We start from the raw sequence: 21,775 nt of genomic DNA, 5'->3' as shown, positions 1-21,775 counted from the left end.
CAACGAAAAAAGAACAAAAAAAGCTGAAATGCTGGGAAACACTACAGAAGGGAAGAATGAATACCTTTCAGTTGAGGAGGAGGAGTTGCAGAATCAAGTGGTAGAAAGTGAAGATATAGACAGAGAAGAAGTTGTTGATAGTTCTACCAGTTTAAGAGATAAGACTGAAAAACCTGGCCGAAATAAGACCATAACTTATAAAATAAATGGAAGTGGGGAGTGGAAGAAAGGAAAGGTTATGTCAGTACAGCCTAAATCAACTGGCAAATATAGTCATTGGATCAATATAGAACCTGAGGATGAAAACGAGGATCAAGTTTGTATCAACTGGAATCATATTGATCATTGGAGAGAAGTGCCCCAATATACTGAACAGGAAAATGTAGTCCTGCTCACCGCTGAACAAGAGCAGTCGAAAGCTGTAATGGATGCCAAGCATAAAGAAATAAAAAACATGAACACCTATGAAGTATTTGAATGTGTGCCATACACAGGTCAAAAAACAATATCCACAAGATGGGTGATTACTGAAAAATTCAAGGATAATCAGAAAACAATGAAAGCTCGCCTTGTAGCACGAGGCTATGAAGAAAATAGTAATCTGAAAACGGACTCCCCAACATGTAGCCGTGAAGCTATGCGAATGGTCATGCTAACCGCATCAATAAAGAATTGGATGCTGCAGACCATAGATTTTACCTCAGCCTTTTTGCAAGGTGGTATTTTAGAGAGAGATGTGTACCTGAGGCCACCATCTGATGTTTGTCCTAAATCTCAAGTGTGGAAATTAAAAAGATGCATCTATGGATTGAATGATGCTCCACGGGCATGGTACAAGAGAGTTACTCAGGCTTTGATTGAATTAAAAGGAGTAGCAAGTGCTTATGATAATGCATTGTTTTTGTGGCATGATATTAAAGGAAATTTGACTGGAATTCTTGCTATGCACGTGGATGATTTTGTTTTCTGTGGAAACACAGAGTTTGAAAGGGATGTGATTGCAACATTGAAAGAAAAATTTAAGGTGGGATCTCATGAAAGTGGAACATTCAAATATGTTGGACTGAATGTTAATCAACAGGAAAATGGGATCACTGTAGAACAAGATCTATATGTATCTTCCATATCTCCAATAGAAATAAGCAAAGGGAGGATACTGAGGAAAAATGATGAACTGAATGAAGAAGAAAAGCATGAGTTGAAGAGACTTGCAGGTCAGATGATGTGGGTTTCAACTCAAACACGCCCTGATATAGCTTTTGATGTGTGTAAAATGAGCAACACTGGAAAGCATCCCAAAGTAAAAGCCTTATTTGAGGCGAATAAAGCCTTATCAAAATTGAAATCCAAGAAGGGTTCTATAACATTTCCAAAATTGGGAAAGCCCTCAGATTTACACATTTTGTGTTATACTGATGCCTCTTATGCCAGTCTGGAAGATGGATCTTCACAGGGTGGTTTTGTTGTCTTTATTGGAGGAAGTACTGACAAAATGGCCCCCATGTGTTGGGCGTCAAAGAAATTGGACAGAGTGACAAAAAGCCCATTGGCCTCAGAGACTCTTGCTCTGAATGAGGGAGCTGATGCTGGTGTTTTGACTGCGGTTATGATACAAGAGGTATTTCAGTTATCTAAATTGCCAGACGTTCTCTGCAAGACAGATAATGCATCACTTGTGGAGACATTGAATTCCAACAATCTGGTAAGCGATCGACGATTGAGAATAGATGTAGCAAGGCTGAAGGAAATGAAGAGTAGAGGAGAGATACAGATAGAATGGATCAAGGGTTGTGATCAGGTCTCTGATTGTTTGACCAAGGCAGGAGCTTCGTCTGAGCTTCTAAGGGACTTGTTAAATCAGAAATAAATTATTCACTTGAAGACAGCAGCAATGTTAATGTAGACATTGGTTACCTCCCTTGCTTCAGTTACATGGTTACCTCCCTTGCTTGTGGTGATATAAATAGGAGTCGGCCATCTTGGTTTAGACAGTTCGTTCGTACAGTTTAGACAGACTACAAGTGTCTCAACAACAGGTACTACCGCTCCGGGTCAGAGTGGACCTGGGAGCAATGGTAATTAAAGGGTGGCTCCACAAGCTGGGGCCTCACCACTGGATATAGTTTAAGGTCATATCCAGGACCCCCATTGAGGGATTTTTACCCTCTGCAGGGGGGCAGTCGGCGTATTCTAATGCCCCACCGACAGGGCCAAAAGTATATTAGGAAAAGTATATTTACAGTATATTTGCATAATGGTTGTCAGGTAAGAGAGTCTTGGCTGGACAACACACTCAGACTAACCGAGTCTTGTTATTTATGTGTAATATTATCCACATATGTAAATGAGTGGGTGCCACCACAACAATATCTAAGACACATATAAAAATATTAAAAAGCCCAAAGCATGTATTTCGAAATTAATTGTATGAACGGAAATAATACTTTTTTGACGATTGTTCTTTGTTTGTTTTTGAATGACCAAGATGAGAACAGTAGTCTGAAGAATCCAAAATAATACGAATGATCATCACCTTATCTAAAAAACAAATTTCTTAAATCAAGACCGCAAGACAATTTTATATATTAGATATGATCTCATAGTTTATGATCGAATGACATTTCTTCAACTTTTTCTTTTCCAGGTTCTGATTCCATCTGATTCAAACTTTTTTTTTTTTTTGAAACTTGAGATCTCCCACAAAGAATGGCGCTACCGAAAGAATTTTCCTTGGCTGTTGTTCTCGTAATGCTTCTGGCATTTGCATTCCCGGTGTGGGGACAGCCTCCCTGCACTTCCCAGCTCTTGTCAAACAGCACCATTGATTTAAACAATACAAACATCAAAGTAATTGAGGAGTGTACATCAGGTGGAGTCACTGGGATGACAGATTGTTCTCTACGATGTTGTGAAAAGGGTAGGTAAATTATTTTTTTTTTGTTTATTTTTTTTACATAGAGGTCACCACTTATCAAGGCCCGGAAGCCACTCAGGGATAAGTGTTATTGCGTGTACAGTAATCAATGAGATAGTATCGTAGTAATCATTAGCATTGGAGATTTGATAGAGTGTCCTACTTAAGGGGGCGGTTTGTCAGGAATTTGTTTATGTTGGACTTGAAGACATCCAAGTTGTAGTCAGGTGCGAAACAGGCAAATGGAAGAGAGTTCCACAGGCGTGTACTTTTAAGAAAGAAGCTTTGTTCATGAAATCTACGTTTTGATTTAGGCACAGATAAAGTGGGGAAAATTATTGACAGTGGTTTCAGCTAGACGGGTGTTTTTTATGAAAAATTGGCGAGGGGGGACCAGAGATTGGAGCGCAGACGAGCACTTGCCATTGGAAATAACGATAAAACAAAGACAGGCTCGCAACATCTCTTCTGTGGGAAATATTCTTAAAACTTTCTTGTTTATGTGAAATATTCTTAAAAAACTTAAAAAGTAAATAAACATTTTTTTACAGTAAAGTATCATTCATACGCCAAACTACTACTACTACTACTACTACTAATAATAATAATAATAATAATAATAATAATAATAATAATAATAATAATAATAATAATAATAAGAATTAATACTAATAATCCGTCTAAGAATTTCAGTTAAAATATTCGTTGGAAGATGTTTCGACGGGGACGCCAAATCATCTATCACCGTCTGGAAAACAGGGGAGGTAATGCAATGCAGTAATGAAATGTCTCGAGAAATATGTTGGAATGCCCCAAAAAATCTTTAAAAATTTTTTTTTTTTTTTTAAATTGAAATATAGCAGAAAACAGTCATTGGTTAAAAAAATGTTGCGAAGAAAATACAATGGAAAAATAATGGATAAATAAATAAAAAAATTATTACTTTAAAAGAAAAAATCCAAATCAAAGAAAAAAGAAAACCTGATCGTATGGTAAGTTTCATAAATAAATATTTATCTTTTTGTTTAGAAAAAAATATAGTCTTACAATTAATACTATTGATTGAATAGCAAACAATTGGGTACATGTGTAGGAGGAGCGGTATAGCCCCCCTCCTCATTTTTTTATTTTCGCCTTAAAGAAAAAAATAAAAAAAAAATCAGCAGATTATTATTGAATGGACACTAATCTCTAGGGTCTGCCAAACGATTGTGAAAAATGGACCGCATGTTTCCGTGACGTCAGATTTGTGCTAACTATACGAACTATGGAAAAGCAGAAGCGACTTAATGATTTTTTAAAAACTTTGTTTATCTTCTTCAAACTGCAATTAATAATTAATCTTTGTTATAATTTTGTTAGGTTTTAAGGTTTACACAGTTTAATGATTAATAATATTATAAACATTTGTATATTAAATATGAAATACGGTTTTACTAAACTGTTCATTTTTTAATTGCAATTTCAAGTAAATTTTTGTTCACTATGTATATTTACATTTTTTAAAAGATAAATATTTTTTACTTATTTGAACTCTTCTGTTTCATAATAAATAGAAATTTCGATAGATTTAAATATATTTTGTTTGAATTTCGAAAAAATAAATATGGAGGGGGGGGGAACACGCACTAAAAAAATATTTCCCCTCGTATATTTTACGAAAACTGAATTTTATATGTAATTTCATTCTAAAATGGATAAGTATCGAAAATTTCACGAAAATCTGACCATTAGTTGATTTTTGCTAGATTTATTAAACACGGGTATGTTTTCACGTTCGGAATGTCTACTACATGGGAACGTTATCTTTGGTCTGCATCTCTGGGCGTCTGCTGTGCCATCTTCTAATTCTTGGGCATGCGTGAATCATCCCCCTGCTTCGTATTTAAAGCGACAGAATATCGCATAGGGGTGTTGTTGTTATTTGGGCACTGGCATTCGGTCAGTCGGAGAGGTTGGACACACATTGGTGCTTCCAGACCTTAGAGGTCGCAACAGCGCAACCTGTTGCAACTTTCTCCCTGTCTCAAGCCCAGCACAAGGACAATTCGCCACATTTTAAAGCGCCAATTATGTAAACACGATTTTCGTCTCGCAATTTCATTATTTTCGTTCGATGAAAAAATTTTTTTAACAAATTATTACTGGTTTATTTTGCCCTTTTTCTTTTAAAAGGTACAAAAGTTATACTGATAATATTAATTTATAATAAAGTTACATCGTGTTACATATGGGGGGGGGTAATTCTGTGATGAATTTTGGCGGTCCCTACTAATCTCCCCGAAAAAAAAAAAATTAAAAAGAAAAAGAAAGTCAATACTTAAATATTTGTGTGTGTGTGTGGGGGGGGGGTTTCTAATCCAGCGTTCTAGTAAATCGATCACCCATTTTGGAACCACTTTACGTTTTTAGGCCAAATTTCACAATATTTGCCCTTTTTTGGTAAATGTGTAGTTTAGCGGTGTAAATTATTTGACTGACAAAAAATTATAGCCACTATTTATTTTTATATAAAACACATTATTAGACCCAAAGGCTGAAATAAAACCAGAAAAAAAAAATCATTTTTATTAGCCATATTGCTTTTTAAAATTTGGCCTTTTTGAGGTTTGTCAGATTGGCTTTCTTAAGGCCAAACTTTTTTACGCTCTTTTATTACAAAAAATTTTTTTTTTAAATATGGCAGCCGAAAACAGGGTTTCATGAAAAAGCGTAAAAAAGGCCAAATGTGGCCTAAAGAAAGCCAATCTATCAAACCTGAGAAATTATAAAAGCCATACGGTGGTTCGAATGTCTAATAAAAAATGACGTTTCTAAATTTTTGAGATAAGGATTGGTTATTCGTATTATTTGGATTCATTGGACTACTATTCTCATCTTGAGTGTGATTTTCACAACATTTCGGTCGATGTAACCTCCAACCTTCTTCAGATGTATCTTGTCGAACTCAGGAATATTTCTATCAAACTCAGAAATTTGGACGGAATTTCGAGCAGAACCCTTTATCTATTTCACGGGGGAAGCGTTCTCCTGTTCATGACTGGATAGAGACCCTAAGTAATTCGCAATTGTATTTTTCGGTCTGCACCACGTGTCCTTGCGATTCAATCCTCAGTGTCGGCGATTGAACCCCCCCCCCAAAAAAAAACTAAGATAAATATAATATAGATGTGTGTGTGTGTGTGTGTGTGTGTGTGTGAATATATTGTCTATGTATGTAAATATTAAGCATTTCCTTCTATATGTGCTGGCAGAGAGAGTTGGGATTGAATGATGATCAATGAATGTTTCACACCCCCATATTTTTATTGTTTTTTTTTTTTTACATGGAGGTCACCACTTATCAAGGCCCGGGAGCCATTCAGGGATAATAGTTATTGTGTGTATAGTAATCAATGGGATAGTATCGTAGTAATCGTTAGTATTGGAGATTTGATAAAATGTCTTACTTAAGGGGCGGTTCATCAGGAATTTGTTTATGTTGGACTTGAAGACATCCAAGTTGTAGTCAGGTGGGAAGCAGGCAAACTGAAGAGAGTTCCACATGTTATGTAATGGATGGTATTTTTAGAAGTACCAAATTTGCGTATATATTTGTATTGTTGTTGTTGTTGTTCGTCTTAGGGGAGTCTTAGTGAGAGATTAGAGTCTTAGGAGTGTTCATGTGTTGAGTGTTCATATATCTTAAGATGTTCCTGTTTGTGGTACATGTTAATACAAGAGAGCTGACGGCTCGTAATACACAATGAGAGGAGATTTGATATATAGATAGATAGACCGAGAGTTTGACATTTATACTTTTGACAGTTCTGTGAATGGGAGTGTTTCTATAACATTTATACTTTGACACATATACTTTCTAACATATTTTTAGATGATGATTTTATCAAGGTTCTTATAACATAAATGGAAAGTACCTTTTCTGTTGAATAACAACACGATAACGCAGATACAAAAACACATGTTGACGTCCTTTATTTCATGACCGGTCCTGATTTCGCTCGAGGAATTCAAAGTTTCTTTACATGGCTTTTCTTCTCTAACCTCCGCTTCCAAGGTTTGGTGTCAGCATGTCTCTCTAGGCTCTTCTCCCCTCTTTCTCCCAGACTGCATCTAAAACTCTACCTATATTGAGAACTCGTCACGTCATCGCATGATTAAACATGTGCTCATAAAGCATGTTGGATGACATGCGTCACGTGGCCAAACTTGACATGACCCCGAGTTCAGTAACCTATTTTTCAAATAACCTTTTTACAAAATATGTTTACAATTTCAATTGACGATTAAATTCCTTATTTTAATTTTCACAGAAACAAATTTCATTATTACATTCCTTTTCCAATAACAGATATGTAAGCTAAATAATTGCAATTCCTTATTTCAATAACCTTCTCTATTTATTTTAACTTATGATTGAAATTTTCAATTCCAAATCTAGCTTCGCAAGTTCGAATCCTTGACTATGCTATTTCATAGTTATATTTAACTAATTCCCTATTTTTTTTTTACTTACATGAAAAGGGGACAGCCCTTTATCATGTAACACACAGGCGTGCACTTCTAAGAAAGAAGCTTTGTTCATGGAATCTGCGTTTTGATTTAGTCACAGATAAAGAATGGGGAAAATTATTGACAGTGGTTTCAGTTAGACGTCATCGAAATCAGTGAAATCGTCCATTTTAAATCAAATTGATTGATTGCCTGCTCTAGTTGGGGACCCATCGTGGTGCACTGGGATGAAGCTTCATATGTTTCCCCATAGTGACTTAATGCACAATATATTGTAGTCTACATTGCACTGTAGAGAACCTACTGTTGATTTTATAAAATTATTTTTACATATATAATGACTTGAATTAAAGTTCAAAATGCAAAAGTCAAGTATCATGTTTCAGTTGTGCTCTAAACAAAAACATTCATTTTAAACGCGCCCCTGTCATATCAAAGAACCTACTGTTGATTTTATATGCTGCCTTTACTGCTTGTGCTGTGATTATGGCTTGAATTTAACTTTAAAATGAAAAAGTCAAGTATCATGGTGCATTTGTGCTTTAAACAGAAACATTCATTTTGAATGCGCCCCTATCATATAAAAGACCCTACTGTTGATTTTATATGCCGGGCCTCTTCTTGTGTGGTAATAAAACTTCTCAAATGAACTTGTGATGTTAGGCTGTATAAGGTGTTAACTTTATTCAAAGTCGACTATTTCTTCTTTTATCGGATTATTTCGATTATTGAAACTTATCAAAGACATTCCAATACAAAACCTATCTAAGAACACTAGCAGGCACATAAAGTACCTTTATATGAAATTTAATAAAAAAATGACCCAGTCGTGTTGGAGTCCATACTCACACACAGACACATACAACATTCCTTTTATATAATCTATATAGTTATAAAACTCTGTGAACCTTGCTTGTTTTCTTGCTTGAAGATTGTCTTTGACGATCGAATGATTCCATCTTCTAAAAAGTGACTTTATATATATATATATATATATATATATATATATAATCCATATGAGCGTGGCTCAGAGGCTAGGGAATGAGGATGGGAGGTTGTATGTTTTGGTTTCGATTCTAGCTGAAGGCGCCCAAGTCACACACACACACACACACACACACACATACACACACACACACACACACACACACACATATATATATATATATATATATATATATTTGTTTTGATCTCACTACAATATAATAATCGACAGAAAATTGTCTCTATAACAAATACCGAACGGTCTGCTAGTTATAACAAATGACATGAATCTATTCTGCCCTTAACTCATCAGAAGAAATAGCAACAATCAATCCACCAAAATAAAATAAAATGCATTCGGGCATGAATACAAAATCCGAAAATTGGAAGAGAAGGTGCAATTATTTTTTATTTTATCTTTTATTACAACATTGATATAATAATTAAAGAAATGATTTGGCGCTACGAAACAGTTACTGTTAAGAATTGTAAATATCAACGTAATTAAAGGAATAAACTGTAAGATGGTTAACACATAAAATTTTGAATATAGACATTTTTTCATTTGTTTGTTATATGCTCTGTAGTTACATTGGGCTTTACAAATTAAGGATTAGTATATAAAAAAAAGTGAAATATAATTGAAAAAAATAATATTTCCACAGAAAAAAAAAATGTATATATATATATATATATATATATATATATATTACGTTTTCACCCTAAACAGGGACATAAGCTACAGGGGTACTATGTGGGAAGTTGAGCAGCAAGATGTTGGTTCATGTTACATTTGAACTTCTGCATGTCAGTACAGTTGGGGAAGCAGGAACCTGGAAGGAAATTCCAAAGTCTAGCGGTTCTGGGGAAGAAACTACTGGAATAGAAGGCTCTCTTACATTTAGGGATCTCTACTGTGAAGGGGTGGGATTTAGCTGCTTGTCGGGGGTATTTATGTCGAGGGGGTACAAGTGCTTGCAGTTCATTGAAGCATTCTCCATTAAAGTACCTGTAGATCAGGCAGAGGGATGCTACATTTCGTCGATGGGACAGAGGCTGAAGCTTAGATGACAGTTCAGGACCTATCAGGTTGGCGACTCTCTTTCAAACATTATCTCGGAGCAAGAGACTAGTAGCAGATGCACCAGCCCAAATATGACAACAATACTCCATACATGGGCGAATGATGGCCTTATAGAGGTAAGGATATTTTCAGGAGTTAGTAGCTTATATATATATATATATATATATATATATATATATACAGGGTAACCACCCCCAAAAAACAAAAGCTAAATGGAGGCCATCTAGAACAGATGCTGTAGAACGGAGAAAAAAAGGCCAAAGACCCTAGTGTTTTGATGTGATGTTTTAACTGCACGCCTGTGGAATTGTCTTCCGTTTTCCTGCTTTCCAGCTTTCTATAATATGGTTGTCTTCAAGTTCAACGTGAACAAGTTTCTGATGAGCCGTTCCACTTAAGTTAACAAATTTACCGAACTTCCATTACTGTCGATTACTATATTGTCCTTTTGACTACTCTACACTCTTTAACCCTTATCCTTGAGTGGCCTATCGGCCTTGATAAGTGGTGACGTCTATGTAAAAATAAAAAAAAAATAAACTAGTTATGACCAAAGTTTCATTTCATTCGGACAAAACACTAAGAAACAGAGCCTAATTAGAGTTAAGATCCGTTTTCTTTTCTTTTGGTCACCCTGGGTATATAATTATTATTTTTTTTATTTTTTTATTCCAGAGAACTGCTCGTTGGTTGTTTTCACAGAATCTAAATTGCACAACTGCTTACTAATATACTGTTATAATGAATCTGCTTGTGATCCTATTCCGTCAGATATCAGTCACATGCTTAAAACCATCAGAAACAACAATACGGATTGGCCGAATAATACTACAGGTAAGTGGCAAGCATCTCTTAAAACCATTTTTTTTTTTTCATTATCTCAGGATGACAATGCACTTTGAATCCATTCAGAACTATTGGGGTATTTATGTACTGATGCGATTCTGTTCTTTCTCATCTGGCACTCCTTTGATGTAAAGAAGGAGAAGGATGAGGAGGAGAGGAGACATTAAATGGAATACTACAAAGTAAAAAGAGAAAGGGGGAGGAAGAAGGTGAGAGAAGAGGAATAAATACGACGTACATCAAATAAGTTTCTAGACGTTTGCACACTTATATTGGCAGTACACACATGAAACACTAGTCCCCTTCAAAGTAATCTCCTCTGGCTGCAATGCACGTGTACCATTCCAACAACTTCTGGAAGGCCCCATGAACATCCTCGTGTGTGAGTATATTAGTAACCCTCGTCAGAGCCTCTTTCATCTCCTCAATTGTCTCATCTCAGCTGTTAAGGTTTTCCTTGAGCTTATGAATAACCAAAAGTCACAAGGAGCAAGGTCTCGACTATAGGGAGGGTGAGGAACTGTCTTGATGCACATGACATCGTCTTTCTTTCTGATCTTTTATGAGCACCCTTGGGACAAACTTTGAGCAAATCTTCCGCATCTTAAGTTCCATGCGAATAATTATGTGTACAGTTCCCACACTGACATCAAACTATGCACTTATTATTGTCTCTATAAACTCACGATGGTCATTATCCATGAAATTCTTTATTTGGCCAATCAACTCTGGTGTTCTGACTTCCTTACTCCTCCCACACCTCTCATCATCCCTCACAGATTACCTACCTTCCTTGAATCTCTTATGCTACTCAGAAACTCATGCTCGATTCATGCAAGATGGTCCAAAAGCAGTCTGAAGCATTCCATACGTTTCTGTCATTTTTTCCAAGTTTAAAACCAAATTTTATTGCATATCATTCTTTTAAAGTGTCCTCCCATCCAGATTGTATTTTTGAAAATCACCAGCTGTGATAATCAGGCTTTAGTAGGGTGTATTCCAATTCACTGCTGTAGCTGTTCATTTTAACCTGAAATCATTACACTTGGTCAGTCCTCTCATTATATGTTTAGCGATATAACATACTGAATTTTCAAGAGTCTACAACAATTTTAAACGCCTGTATAAAAAAAGTCTTATTAAAGGAACCTCGTATCAAAAGAAAACTGCAAGGTAAAAAGAGTAAATTCTTGATTGTTTAACACTCAAACGTTTTTTCACCACGTCAAGCTTCCACCACAGAAGCTGATTTAAAAAGTTTAGGAAAACAAAAATAACAAAAAAGTTTAGGGTTAGTTATGAAATAGTTAGGAACTATGCAAGAAGATTCAGTTCGTATTTTCTTTCATAGAGGCCTAATAACTAAAAAGGGTGCTGAAGTTGAAGTCCAATCCAAACAAATTCAAAGTCCAATGTGCAAGTCCAATGTAAACCAATTCAAAGTCCAATGTGCAAGTCCAATTTAAACCAATTCAAAGTCCAATGTGCAAGTCCAATTTAAACCAATTCAAAGTCCAATGTGCAAGTCCAATTTAAACCAATTCAAAGTCCAATGTGCAAGTCCAATTTAAACCAATTCAAAGTCCAATGTGCAAGTCCAATTTAAACCAATTCAAAGTCCAATGTGCAAGTCCAATTTAAACCAATTCAAAGTCCAATGTGCAAGTCCAATTTAAACCAATTCAAAGTCCAATGTGCAAGTCCAATGTAAACCAATTCAAAGTCCAATGTGCAAGTCCAATTTAAACCAATTCAAAGTCCAAAGTGCAAGGGACAGGAAAGCGGTTCGATCAGTACACACACAGAGACGGTGACACGCTACCAACATGATCCAACGTACACAATTACCAACCGGTCATTCTTTTCTCGCGCCTTGCCTTCCAAAACGACCTAAATTTATAGTTGTCGAAGACCAACTGATTTGCATATATGCACAAGATTTTGCGAGAGTTTCCGAGATCATACCATTACAAAACACCGTCGGCGCCATCTTGGAATTCTTTTCTTATCCTAGCTTCGCAGCAATGACAAAGCACACACGCACACCTAGGTCGTTTGAACGGTAAGCCCTCATTTTCACAGCTTTTGCCACAGGTGCAAAAGCAACATTTAATCATCCTCAAAAGAAAACACTTTTAACTACCAACAGCCAGACACACAACAACAGTCTCCAAGGAGTTTTATAGCTATAAGTGTTCTCTCTGCGGCCTCCGTTTATGCAGTCGGGTGGCGAGATTTTACGTCATTTTGCAAGATCACTTAGTTACAAAAGCTGTGGGCGCTGCCATCTTGATTCTTTCTCCCTTCCTCCCTCCCCGACAGATTGATTCCACATGACGCACACGCATGCGGACACTTTAATGGTAAGCCACAATCCCCCCATCTCATGATCACATACATTCCTATACTTACCATAACTACCTTTTTTTTAATTGGATATATTCATATATATGGTGAGTCATGTGTCAACTTGATGTAGAAATTAGTGAATCATTTGCTAGGTTGAAATGTCGAACAAGCAGAGGATAGTCACCTAAAACAAGAATCAATATAATGCTTATATTTTGTCGATGTTAGTGTTTTTCTTTTGAGATCTGGAGATTTTATTTGGAATCTAGCTAGTAAAATCTGAATCTAGTGTTTTTCTTTTGTAAAGTTTGGAATCCCCAACTCGATAAACTCTGACTTAATAAATTTCTTGTTAATTTTTACATTTCTCATTCTTGAATTATGTCCCTTGTTTGTTGTTTTGTTTTTTAGCATTAAAATAATAATAATAAACTAATATTAGAATAGAGATGAAATAATAATAATAATAATAATAATAATAAAGTTTTAAAATAATATAAAATAATAAAATAATATCAAAATGATAAAAAATAAAAATAATAATAAAATAATATTAAAATAATAAAAATAATAATAAAATAATATTAAAATAATAAAAATGATAATAAAATGATATTGAAATAATGATAAAATAATAATAAAAAATGAATAAAATAATATCCAAATAATAATAAAATAATATTAAAATAATAAACAATAATGAAAAATATTAAAATAATAGAATAAAATAATATTTAATAATGAAATAATATTTAAGTAATAAAAAATAACGATAAAATAATATCTAAATGATGATAAGCTAATATTAAAATAAAAAATATTATTTTAATAATATCAAAATAATATTAAAGTAATATTAAATAATTATTAAAATAATTATTAAAATAATTATAAAATAAATTATAAAATAATATTTAAATAATATTAAAGTAATAATAAATAATATTAAAATAATAATAAAATAGTATTAAAATAATAATAAAATAATAATAAAATAATATCAAAATAGTAATAAAACAATAATAAAGTGACAAATAACAGTTTTAAATAAAAACTGTATAGAAAACAAATACATTTATGCATACTCATCATATTTATGTAGGTACAAAAATTTTAAATATAGCAATTTCTGAAGGTTGTTTTTGTTCCAATCTAGCAGGTTTTAAAAATCTCAGTTGGCAAAACTAATCGTAGATGCAAGATGGCAGATACATATTAATGATTTGTACCTACGTAAATACATATTTGTACCTATGTAGATACATATTAATGATTTGTACCTACGTAAATATGATGAGTATACATAGCATTTTTTGTTTTCTATACAGTTTTTATTTAAAACTGTTATTTGTCATTTTATTATTGTTTTATTACTATTTTGATATTATTTTATAATTATTTTATAATAATTTTATTATTATTTTATAATGATTTTATTATTTTATAATGATTTTATTATTATTTTATTATTATTTTATAATTATTTTATTATTATTTTATTATTATTTTATAATGATTTTATTATTATTGTATAATGATTAGCTGAGTTGCTTAGAATGGAGCAGAACCGGAGTTAATGGAGAATTCAACAACTTGAAAAAGAAACAAGTAAATATTTTTTCCTTCAGTATGATGAATCATGACATCTTCAACTTAAATATTGGCTCCACGACACATAACTATTAGACTCAACGTCACACATAACGATTTGTAGAACATTGCAGACTCTCAAATGTACATATAGCAGTAAAATATTGCAAATGGAGTAATATTGAGATGGATTATAAGTATTGGTGTTCATAAATATAAGTAAAGATGTTTAAGGATGTAAAAGACGTAAATGAACAATGAGGAAAGGGGGCTCAGAACCCTAACCCTAACCTGAATAAAGAAGTTGCAGACATTTCCAAAAAGCACATGAAATATCTCCTTCTAGTGGTAGCAACCTACAACCTATGAGATAATGGTTGGAGTCACTGAAACAGCAGGTGAATGTCACGTATTTGGTAGGATGCCCCTCTCCAGCAAAAACAAAGAGAAATAAAAATTGAACATAAAATAAATAAATAAAAAAGAAAATTAAAAAAAATCAACAACTTGCAGAGAACAACATGTCTGCAATTACTGTGTGAGAGTTTGACAAGTTTGAAAAGCATATTCAATCTATTTATACGTGAGTTGAATGAACAAATAAGGACAATACGCAATATCGAGTTTGTTGCCACAATATATATGTACTAGCCGGCTTACATGTTACATGTCTTCCCCTAACAGCTCCATCTACCAACACCTTGTAGCACATAACACCCTCAAAAATTAATTTAGAAACATATTAATAAAAAACACCGCCATTTTAGCCATCTCACATTCTAACCTTCGCCTTCCAATCATGAAGCCCTACTCATTCACATAAACAAATCGGCCATCAATCAGGCTCATTATGAGGGGGAGGGCACGCTTAAGTGCTTTTAATGATTTTAAACAATTTTATTCGACTTATATAATTAATTCACTAAACGCAATTTTTTAATTCATCAGTTACCTGAAGACGACTCATGGCAGTCAAAAACGTTTGCAACTATAGTAAATTTCTTCCTACACTCGAACAGAATGTTCAAATATTGACCCACCATATGGAAAAAAAATGGATCGCAAGAGAAACAAACTGGAGTTAACCCTGCTATTCAAGGAAACACACACAAATATATATATATATATATATATATATATATATATATATATATATATATATATATATATATATATATACTAGCAAAAGTACCCGTCGTTGACTGGGTTCAAAAACAGCCTACAGAAAATGGACTCTCATTTATGAAAGTATGATCGGTTATGAAAAGGAAGGGTTGTAAAGAGATAGCTTCGAATTTGGGGGTATCAAAACCAAAGCAAAATATGATGAAAGTAAAAATAAAATAGATAAACCCCATAATTTATTATACCATACCTGTTCACACTGAAACACTTATTACAATATTCTGTGGATCTATATTAAAAAACTTGTTAAACTTTGTGATATATTTCCATTCTATGGAGGTCAGGCGCGAACGAACACCCCATAATTTTATTATACCATATTTCTTCAAACTGAAACATAATTATCAAAGTATACTTACGCAGATAGATATGAAAAGTCTTTATTAAAGTTTGTGCCTATTTCCATTCTATGGAGGCCAGGCGTGAACGCAGACCCCACAATTTTATTATACCACCCCTATTTAAGTTAAAACATACTTATCAAAGTATTCTTATGTACATCTATATCAAAAACACTTATAAACGTTTTTTTTTTTAATTTTTAAATTTTTTATTTCCATACTTTGTGGATCAGGCGCGAACGCAGACTCCACAATTTTAATGAACCACCGTTCTGCCAGATCAAACATAACCATTCCTATGTCTCGATACATCTTCTATCATTATATGTTATCAGTTTTTTAAAATAGTCAACCATGTAGGAGCCTATTCGTGACCACACACACACACACACACACACACACACACACACACACATTCAGCTTTATATTATAGATATTAGTGGCCTGGCAAGATCACAGGGGAGACAACGAAAGCAGCAAAACTGAAGCTGGCCTGCAGGACTACATATACAAAAGTATAGGTTCTTTTTTACCAATTGTCAGAAAATTTTAACTATAGAATAGTATAAGAATTTTCTAAAAGCCTGTAAATTTTCATGTAGTTTCGTCCCATAGAACCAAAGATATAATTATTTCAATATTCAATTTGGCTACCAGTATAGATATATCCATATAAAGATATACCAACCGTTTTGACAAATCTCAGCGACTATTGATCAAATTTAACAAATGAAGGCTCGTTAGAAAGGTAATGACCTGAATTGTAGTGGGCTATGTGATATTTGCCCTTGAAGTCGCACATTAAGAAGTGTCATCCATCATCCAGGGTCTATTTTTGACACTTTTTACAGCCATAAAATGTTTTAATCAAAGTCATTTGTTTTCCTAGTTTTGCATATGAATTACAAAATATCTGATATTTCCCCCAAACCTCTGGCCTTGATGAAGGGGGAGACTAAAACTTGCTGCTATGTTTTCGAATGATTCTATATTTGGGGTTTTACAACAATATCATTGGATCTGCATTTTTGTGCTGAATATCCACAGACCGATAAGTCTAATTATACCAGTTTACAAGAATTCTAGCGAAAGAACTGACCCATTAAATTATTGCACAATCATCTTCCTCCCACTTTTCGCCAAAATATTTGATTAATTAATCAAGCTTTAGTCCACCACTTTACAGTTGCTAAACTTCTGTTCGACCACCAATATGGATTTAGGCAAGCCCGTTCTACTGCAGATATCCTAACTGTAATCTCTGAACGTATATACCAAGCACTGGATAAGGCAGGGGAAGGGAGGGCAGTAGCTCTAGATATATCTAAGGCTTTTGATAAGGTATGGTACGATGGTCTTCTCATGAAAATCAGATCCTACGGTATAACTGGACGAATACTTAACATAATTAAATCCTTAAATAACATATAATTACAATAATAATAACAATTACAATAATAATATATAGTTACAATAATAACATATAATTACAACAATAACAATAACAATTGCAATCGTAGTAACAATTACATTAATTACAATAATATCTTACAATTGCAATAATAATAATATAAATAATAATAATAATAATAACAATAACAATTACAATTACAATAATAACAAGTGTAATAATCATAATTACAATAATAACAATTACAATAATGATAATTACAATAATAATAATAATCATAACAATTACAATAATTATAATAATAACATATAATTACAATAATGACAATACAATAACAATTAAAATAATAATAATAATAATGATTAAAATAATTGAAATAATAGTAATAGATACAGCAATAACAATTACAATAGTAACAATAACAATTAATTAAAATAATAACAAATAATCACAACAGTGATAATAATTACAATAATAATAACATCATATAATAAGATGATAAAATATAATTACAATAATAATAACATCATATAATAAGATGATAAAATATAATTACAATAATAATAATTAAAATTACGATCATAATTGAGAAATTCCATTTTGAAATGTATTTACTTCCTAGTAATTCCACATCTTTTTTTTTTTTTTACATGGTGGTCACCACTTATCAAGGCCCAGACGCCACTCGGGGATAAGGGTTATTGTGTGTACAGTAATCAATGGGATAATATCGTAGTAATAGTTAGTATTGGAGATTTGATAAAGTGTCATTACTTAAGGGGGGCGGTTCATCAGGAATTTGTTTGTGTTGGACTTATCCAAGTTGAAGTTGGGGGGAAACAGGCAAGCGGCAGAGAGTTCCACAGGCGTGTAGTTCTAAGAAAGAAGCTTTGTTCATGGAATCTGCATTTTGATTTAGGCATGGATAAAGAGTGGGGAAAATTATTGACAGTGGTTTCAGCTAGTCGGGTGTTTTTCATGAAAGATTGGCGAGGGGGACCAGAGAATGGAGCTCAGATGAGCATTTGCCATGGAAATAACGATAAAACAAAGACAGGCTCGCAACGTCTCTTCTGTGGGAGAGAGGTTGCAGAGAAGAGAAAAGGGCATCCGCCACCAAGCCACGAAGTCTATTTTGTACTCCGTCAAGGCAGGATAAGCTGATTTTAGCAGCTCCTGCCCAGATGTGGCAGCAGTACTCCATCCTTGGACGTACTTGGCTTTAATATAGATAGAGAATTGCATCATTACTGAGATATCTTCTGGAGCTGTAGAAGGATCCCACCATTTTCTCAGAGACCTTGGCCACAGACTTAATGTATGTGTTCCATTTCAGATCAGAAGTAAAGGTCAAACCCAGAAGCTTATCAAAACATGGGACCTATTAAAATTAAGAAAGTAGTTACCTGCCAGAATTAAGGAATGAGAAATCCTATTTTGAAAAGCAATTACCTCCCAGAATTAAGAGTCAAAAAATGGGACAAAGGTTAGAGCTTGTTTGACAGTGCATGACTTATTAGATTTGGGACTCTTTTTTTTGGGCTGTGTTCAAGAGAGAGAAACCAGACCAGATGTGGAAACAATACTTTATGCATGGACAAATGACGGCATTGTAGAGATAAATGACAATGACAGGTGTGAGTGGTTTTTTAACATGGTAGAGGGAGCTCCCCTTCTTTGCAGCAGTCTTCATAATGTTTTCTATGTATTTGTTCCAATTCATGTTGCCTGTGAACGTCAGGTTAAGGAGTGTGAATAATGAATTCTCAGATAGTGTTATTAACCATAGCAATTTGTGATGGAGAAGGTTTTTTTGTAATTGTTAAAGGAAAGAAGCTTAGTAGCATTAAATATTACCATATATTTACGTCTCCATTTCACTACAGACTGGAGGTCATTTGCTAAAGTTTTAGCCATTGTCTTTCCCACATATCTGTTATAGAGTGTGTCATCATCAAATATACCCATCACAGACATAATTACATGAAGGGGGTCGTTTATGAATATCAGAAATAATAAATAATAATGTCAAACTCTGGAATCTGTATAGAATTTTGAATGGAACCCTTTATTTAATCCACAGGGAGTTTGTTCAAAATTCTGTGCAGATTTCCGAATTCAACAGACAGATTCCTGAGTTTGACAGGAAGATTCCTGAATTCCACAGATATATTCCCAAGTTCGACAAGATACACCTGAAAAAGTTTTTAGGTCACATCAACTGGAAACGTGAAAACAACATTCAAGATGAGAACAGTAGTCCGAAGAATCCAAATAATCTGAATAATCAAACTTCATCAGAAAACTTCAGAAACATAACTTTTATAGTCAGCTGGGAAGCAATCTTATGGTATTGTGTTCCACAGACGGACAGTACCAGGAAAGAAACATTACCCATGGAATTTTTATTAAGTTTTACGCACAAATTATTGACATTTGCAGACCAATTTGGAATATTTTCTTTTACTGTTTACCATTTTCTCCTATCTTTAAACAATAGTTATGGGGTGTTTCGATAAGTTTCCAGATTTGTTTTGGACAAAAATTTAAAATTGACGTAGACTTTTGAAAATTCAGTATGTTACAGCAAGGAATTGAAATACACTCTACTAAAGCCTGAGTGTCACAGCTGGTCAATTTCAAAAATGTAATCTAGATGTAAGGACACTTTAGAAAAACGATATACAATAAAATTCTGCTTTAAACTTGGAAAAAAAAATGCAACAGAAACGTGTGAAATGCTTCAGAATACTTTTAGATCATAATGCATGAATCGAGCATTTTTGAGTAGCATAAGAGATTCAAGGAAGGCAGAGAGTCTGAGAGGGATGATGAGAGGTGTGGGAAAAATAAGGACATCAGAATACCAGAATTGATTGGCCAAATAAAGAATTTCATGGATAAGAACAGTCGTGTGTTTATAGAGACAATAAGTGCACATTTTGACGATTGGAAACTGTACACACGATGATTTGCGAGGAACTGAAGATGTGGAAGATTTGCGCAAAGTTTATCTCAAGGAGGCTCCATCCTTGTCACAGACTATTTGACCAAGATGGCATCAAGACAGTTCCTCATCCTCTCCATAGTCTAAACCTTGCACCTTGCTTCCTGTGACTTTTGGTTATTCCCTAAGCTCAAAGCTGAGACAATTGAGGAGATGAAAGAGGCTGTGACAAGGGTCATTGACACGCTCACACAAGGACATACTTGAGGCCTCCCCGAAGTTGTTGGAATGGTGCAAGAAGTGCATTACAGCCGGAGGAGATTATTTCGAAGGGGACTAGAATTTCATGTGGTTATCTATAATATAAAACTCATCTGTCTGTTTAAATGTATGTATGTATGTATGTATGTATGTATGTATGTCTAAAACTTTCCACAGAGGAGACGGATTTTCACGAGATCGGTATCATTTTGAAGCTCGACCTGTCGGACGACAAATATCAAAAAAATTGGCTAAAAACATTAATTCCTTCACCCTCAACTGTGCACTTTTCTACAGGGAGGGGGGTCGCTTTTTTCGCCGATATTTTCGAAAGTCATCCCCTCTTTTCGATTGTCTAGCCTTAATTTAAACCTACGTCACGTCCAGTTTGGCGATGAGCACAACAGCAAGGACGTCACATTTTTTTTTTCACTTTCTTTTCCTCCTTCGCGGTATGAGTTCGAGCCTGCCTACCACCACTTTATTTTTATATTTTTTTTTTACTCAACACACGTCTCCAAACACCCGGACAACGCCGAGCACCCAGGCTAGTAATTAATGAAAGTGCCCATTCAAAAAAAAGTCTGGAAACTTATTGAAGACACCTCGTATAATCTTCCAATAGTATAGAATCACAGATAATTTCTAAATCGAATATGAGCACTCTATTAAATGATGTAAAAAAACAGTTTTTTTCACAGATCAATATAATTCAGTTATTTATTACTATTTTTGTTTTACGCTTTGATGAAGGGTTGGTGGGTAGGTAGGTGTAGGAGAGACAGCAGCTGTAAGAATAATTAAAAAAAGAAAGACAATTGATTTTAAAGTTTTTTTTACAGATATTAATCTATCGATTTCAGGCTTCGTATGTGATTTCTATTTTTTCATTCTAGCTCTGAACTTGCGTTTTTAAAATTTTTTTTTCATTTAACTAACTATCCCATCTCTCTCTCTCTCTCTCTCTCTCTCTCTCTCTCTTTCTACTAGTTGGACGTTTGGCGTTACCTGATTATACAATACGCTTAAACATATTTTAATTCATGCAAATTGTGTATGTATTATATTTTAGAATCAATCTTTTATTGAATATCATATATTACGAGAAATAATTTGCCCGGTGGACTAATTTGCAAAATAAATAAATAAATAAATAAATAAAAAATAAAAAAATAATAATGATAATCAAATTCCGTCTGTGTTTGTTTACAATATCACGTCAGCTGATATTTGGGCTTGACGATGAATACCTTGAAAAAGTCACTTCTGATTAATGTTTAGTCTTAAAATATGCAAAAGAAGAAATGATTTGCAGCGATTTTAAATGGTACCTCTTCTTTTATCGTAAATT

General features: G+C 33.9%; 1 protein-coding gene across 4 annotated transcripts in view; it reads left to right on the top strand.

Moving 5' to 3' along the window:
- LOC145247530 (uncharacterized) overlaps positions 1-21,775 on the top strand; it is a 204,434-nt gene that overhangs the window by 56,319 nt on the left and 126,340 nt on the right. For all 4 annotated transcript variants that reach the window (XM_080109360.1, XM_080109356.1, XM_080109358.1 and 1 more), the window contains 2 exons: positions 2,645-2,917; positions 10,170-10,328. In XM_080109360.1, the coding sequence (XP_079965486.1) occupies positions 2,707-2,917; positions 10,170-10,328 (370 nt within the window). In that variant the 5' untranslated portion in view covers positions 2,645-2,706. The remainder of the gene's footprint in view (positions 1-2,644; positions 2,918-10,169; positions 10,329-21,775) is intronic.

The sequence above is a fragment of the Euprymna scolopes genome, chromosome 25 (assembly GCF_053919585.1).
Source record: "Euprymna scolopes isolate OS-2025 chromosome 25, ASM5391958v1, whole genome shotgun sequence".
NCBI classification, from domain to species: domain Eukaryota; kingdom Metazoa; phylum Mollusca; class Cephalopoda; order Sepiida; family Sepiolidae; genus Euprymna; species Euprymna scolopes.
This window is presented reverse-complemented; position numbering and strand designations above follow the sequence as displayed.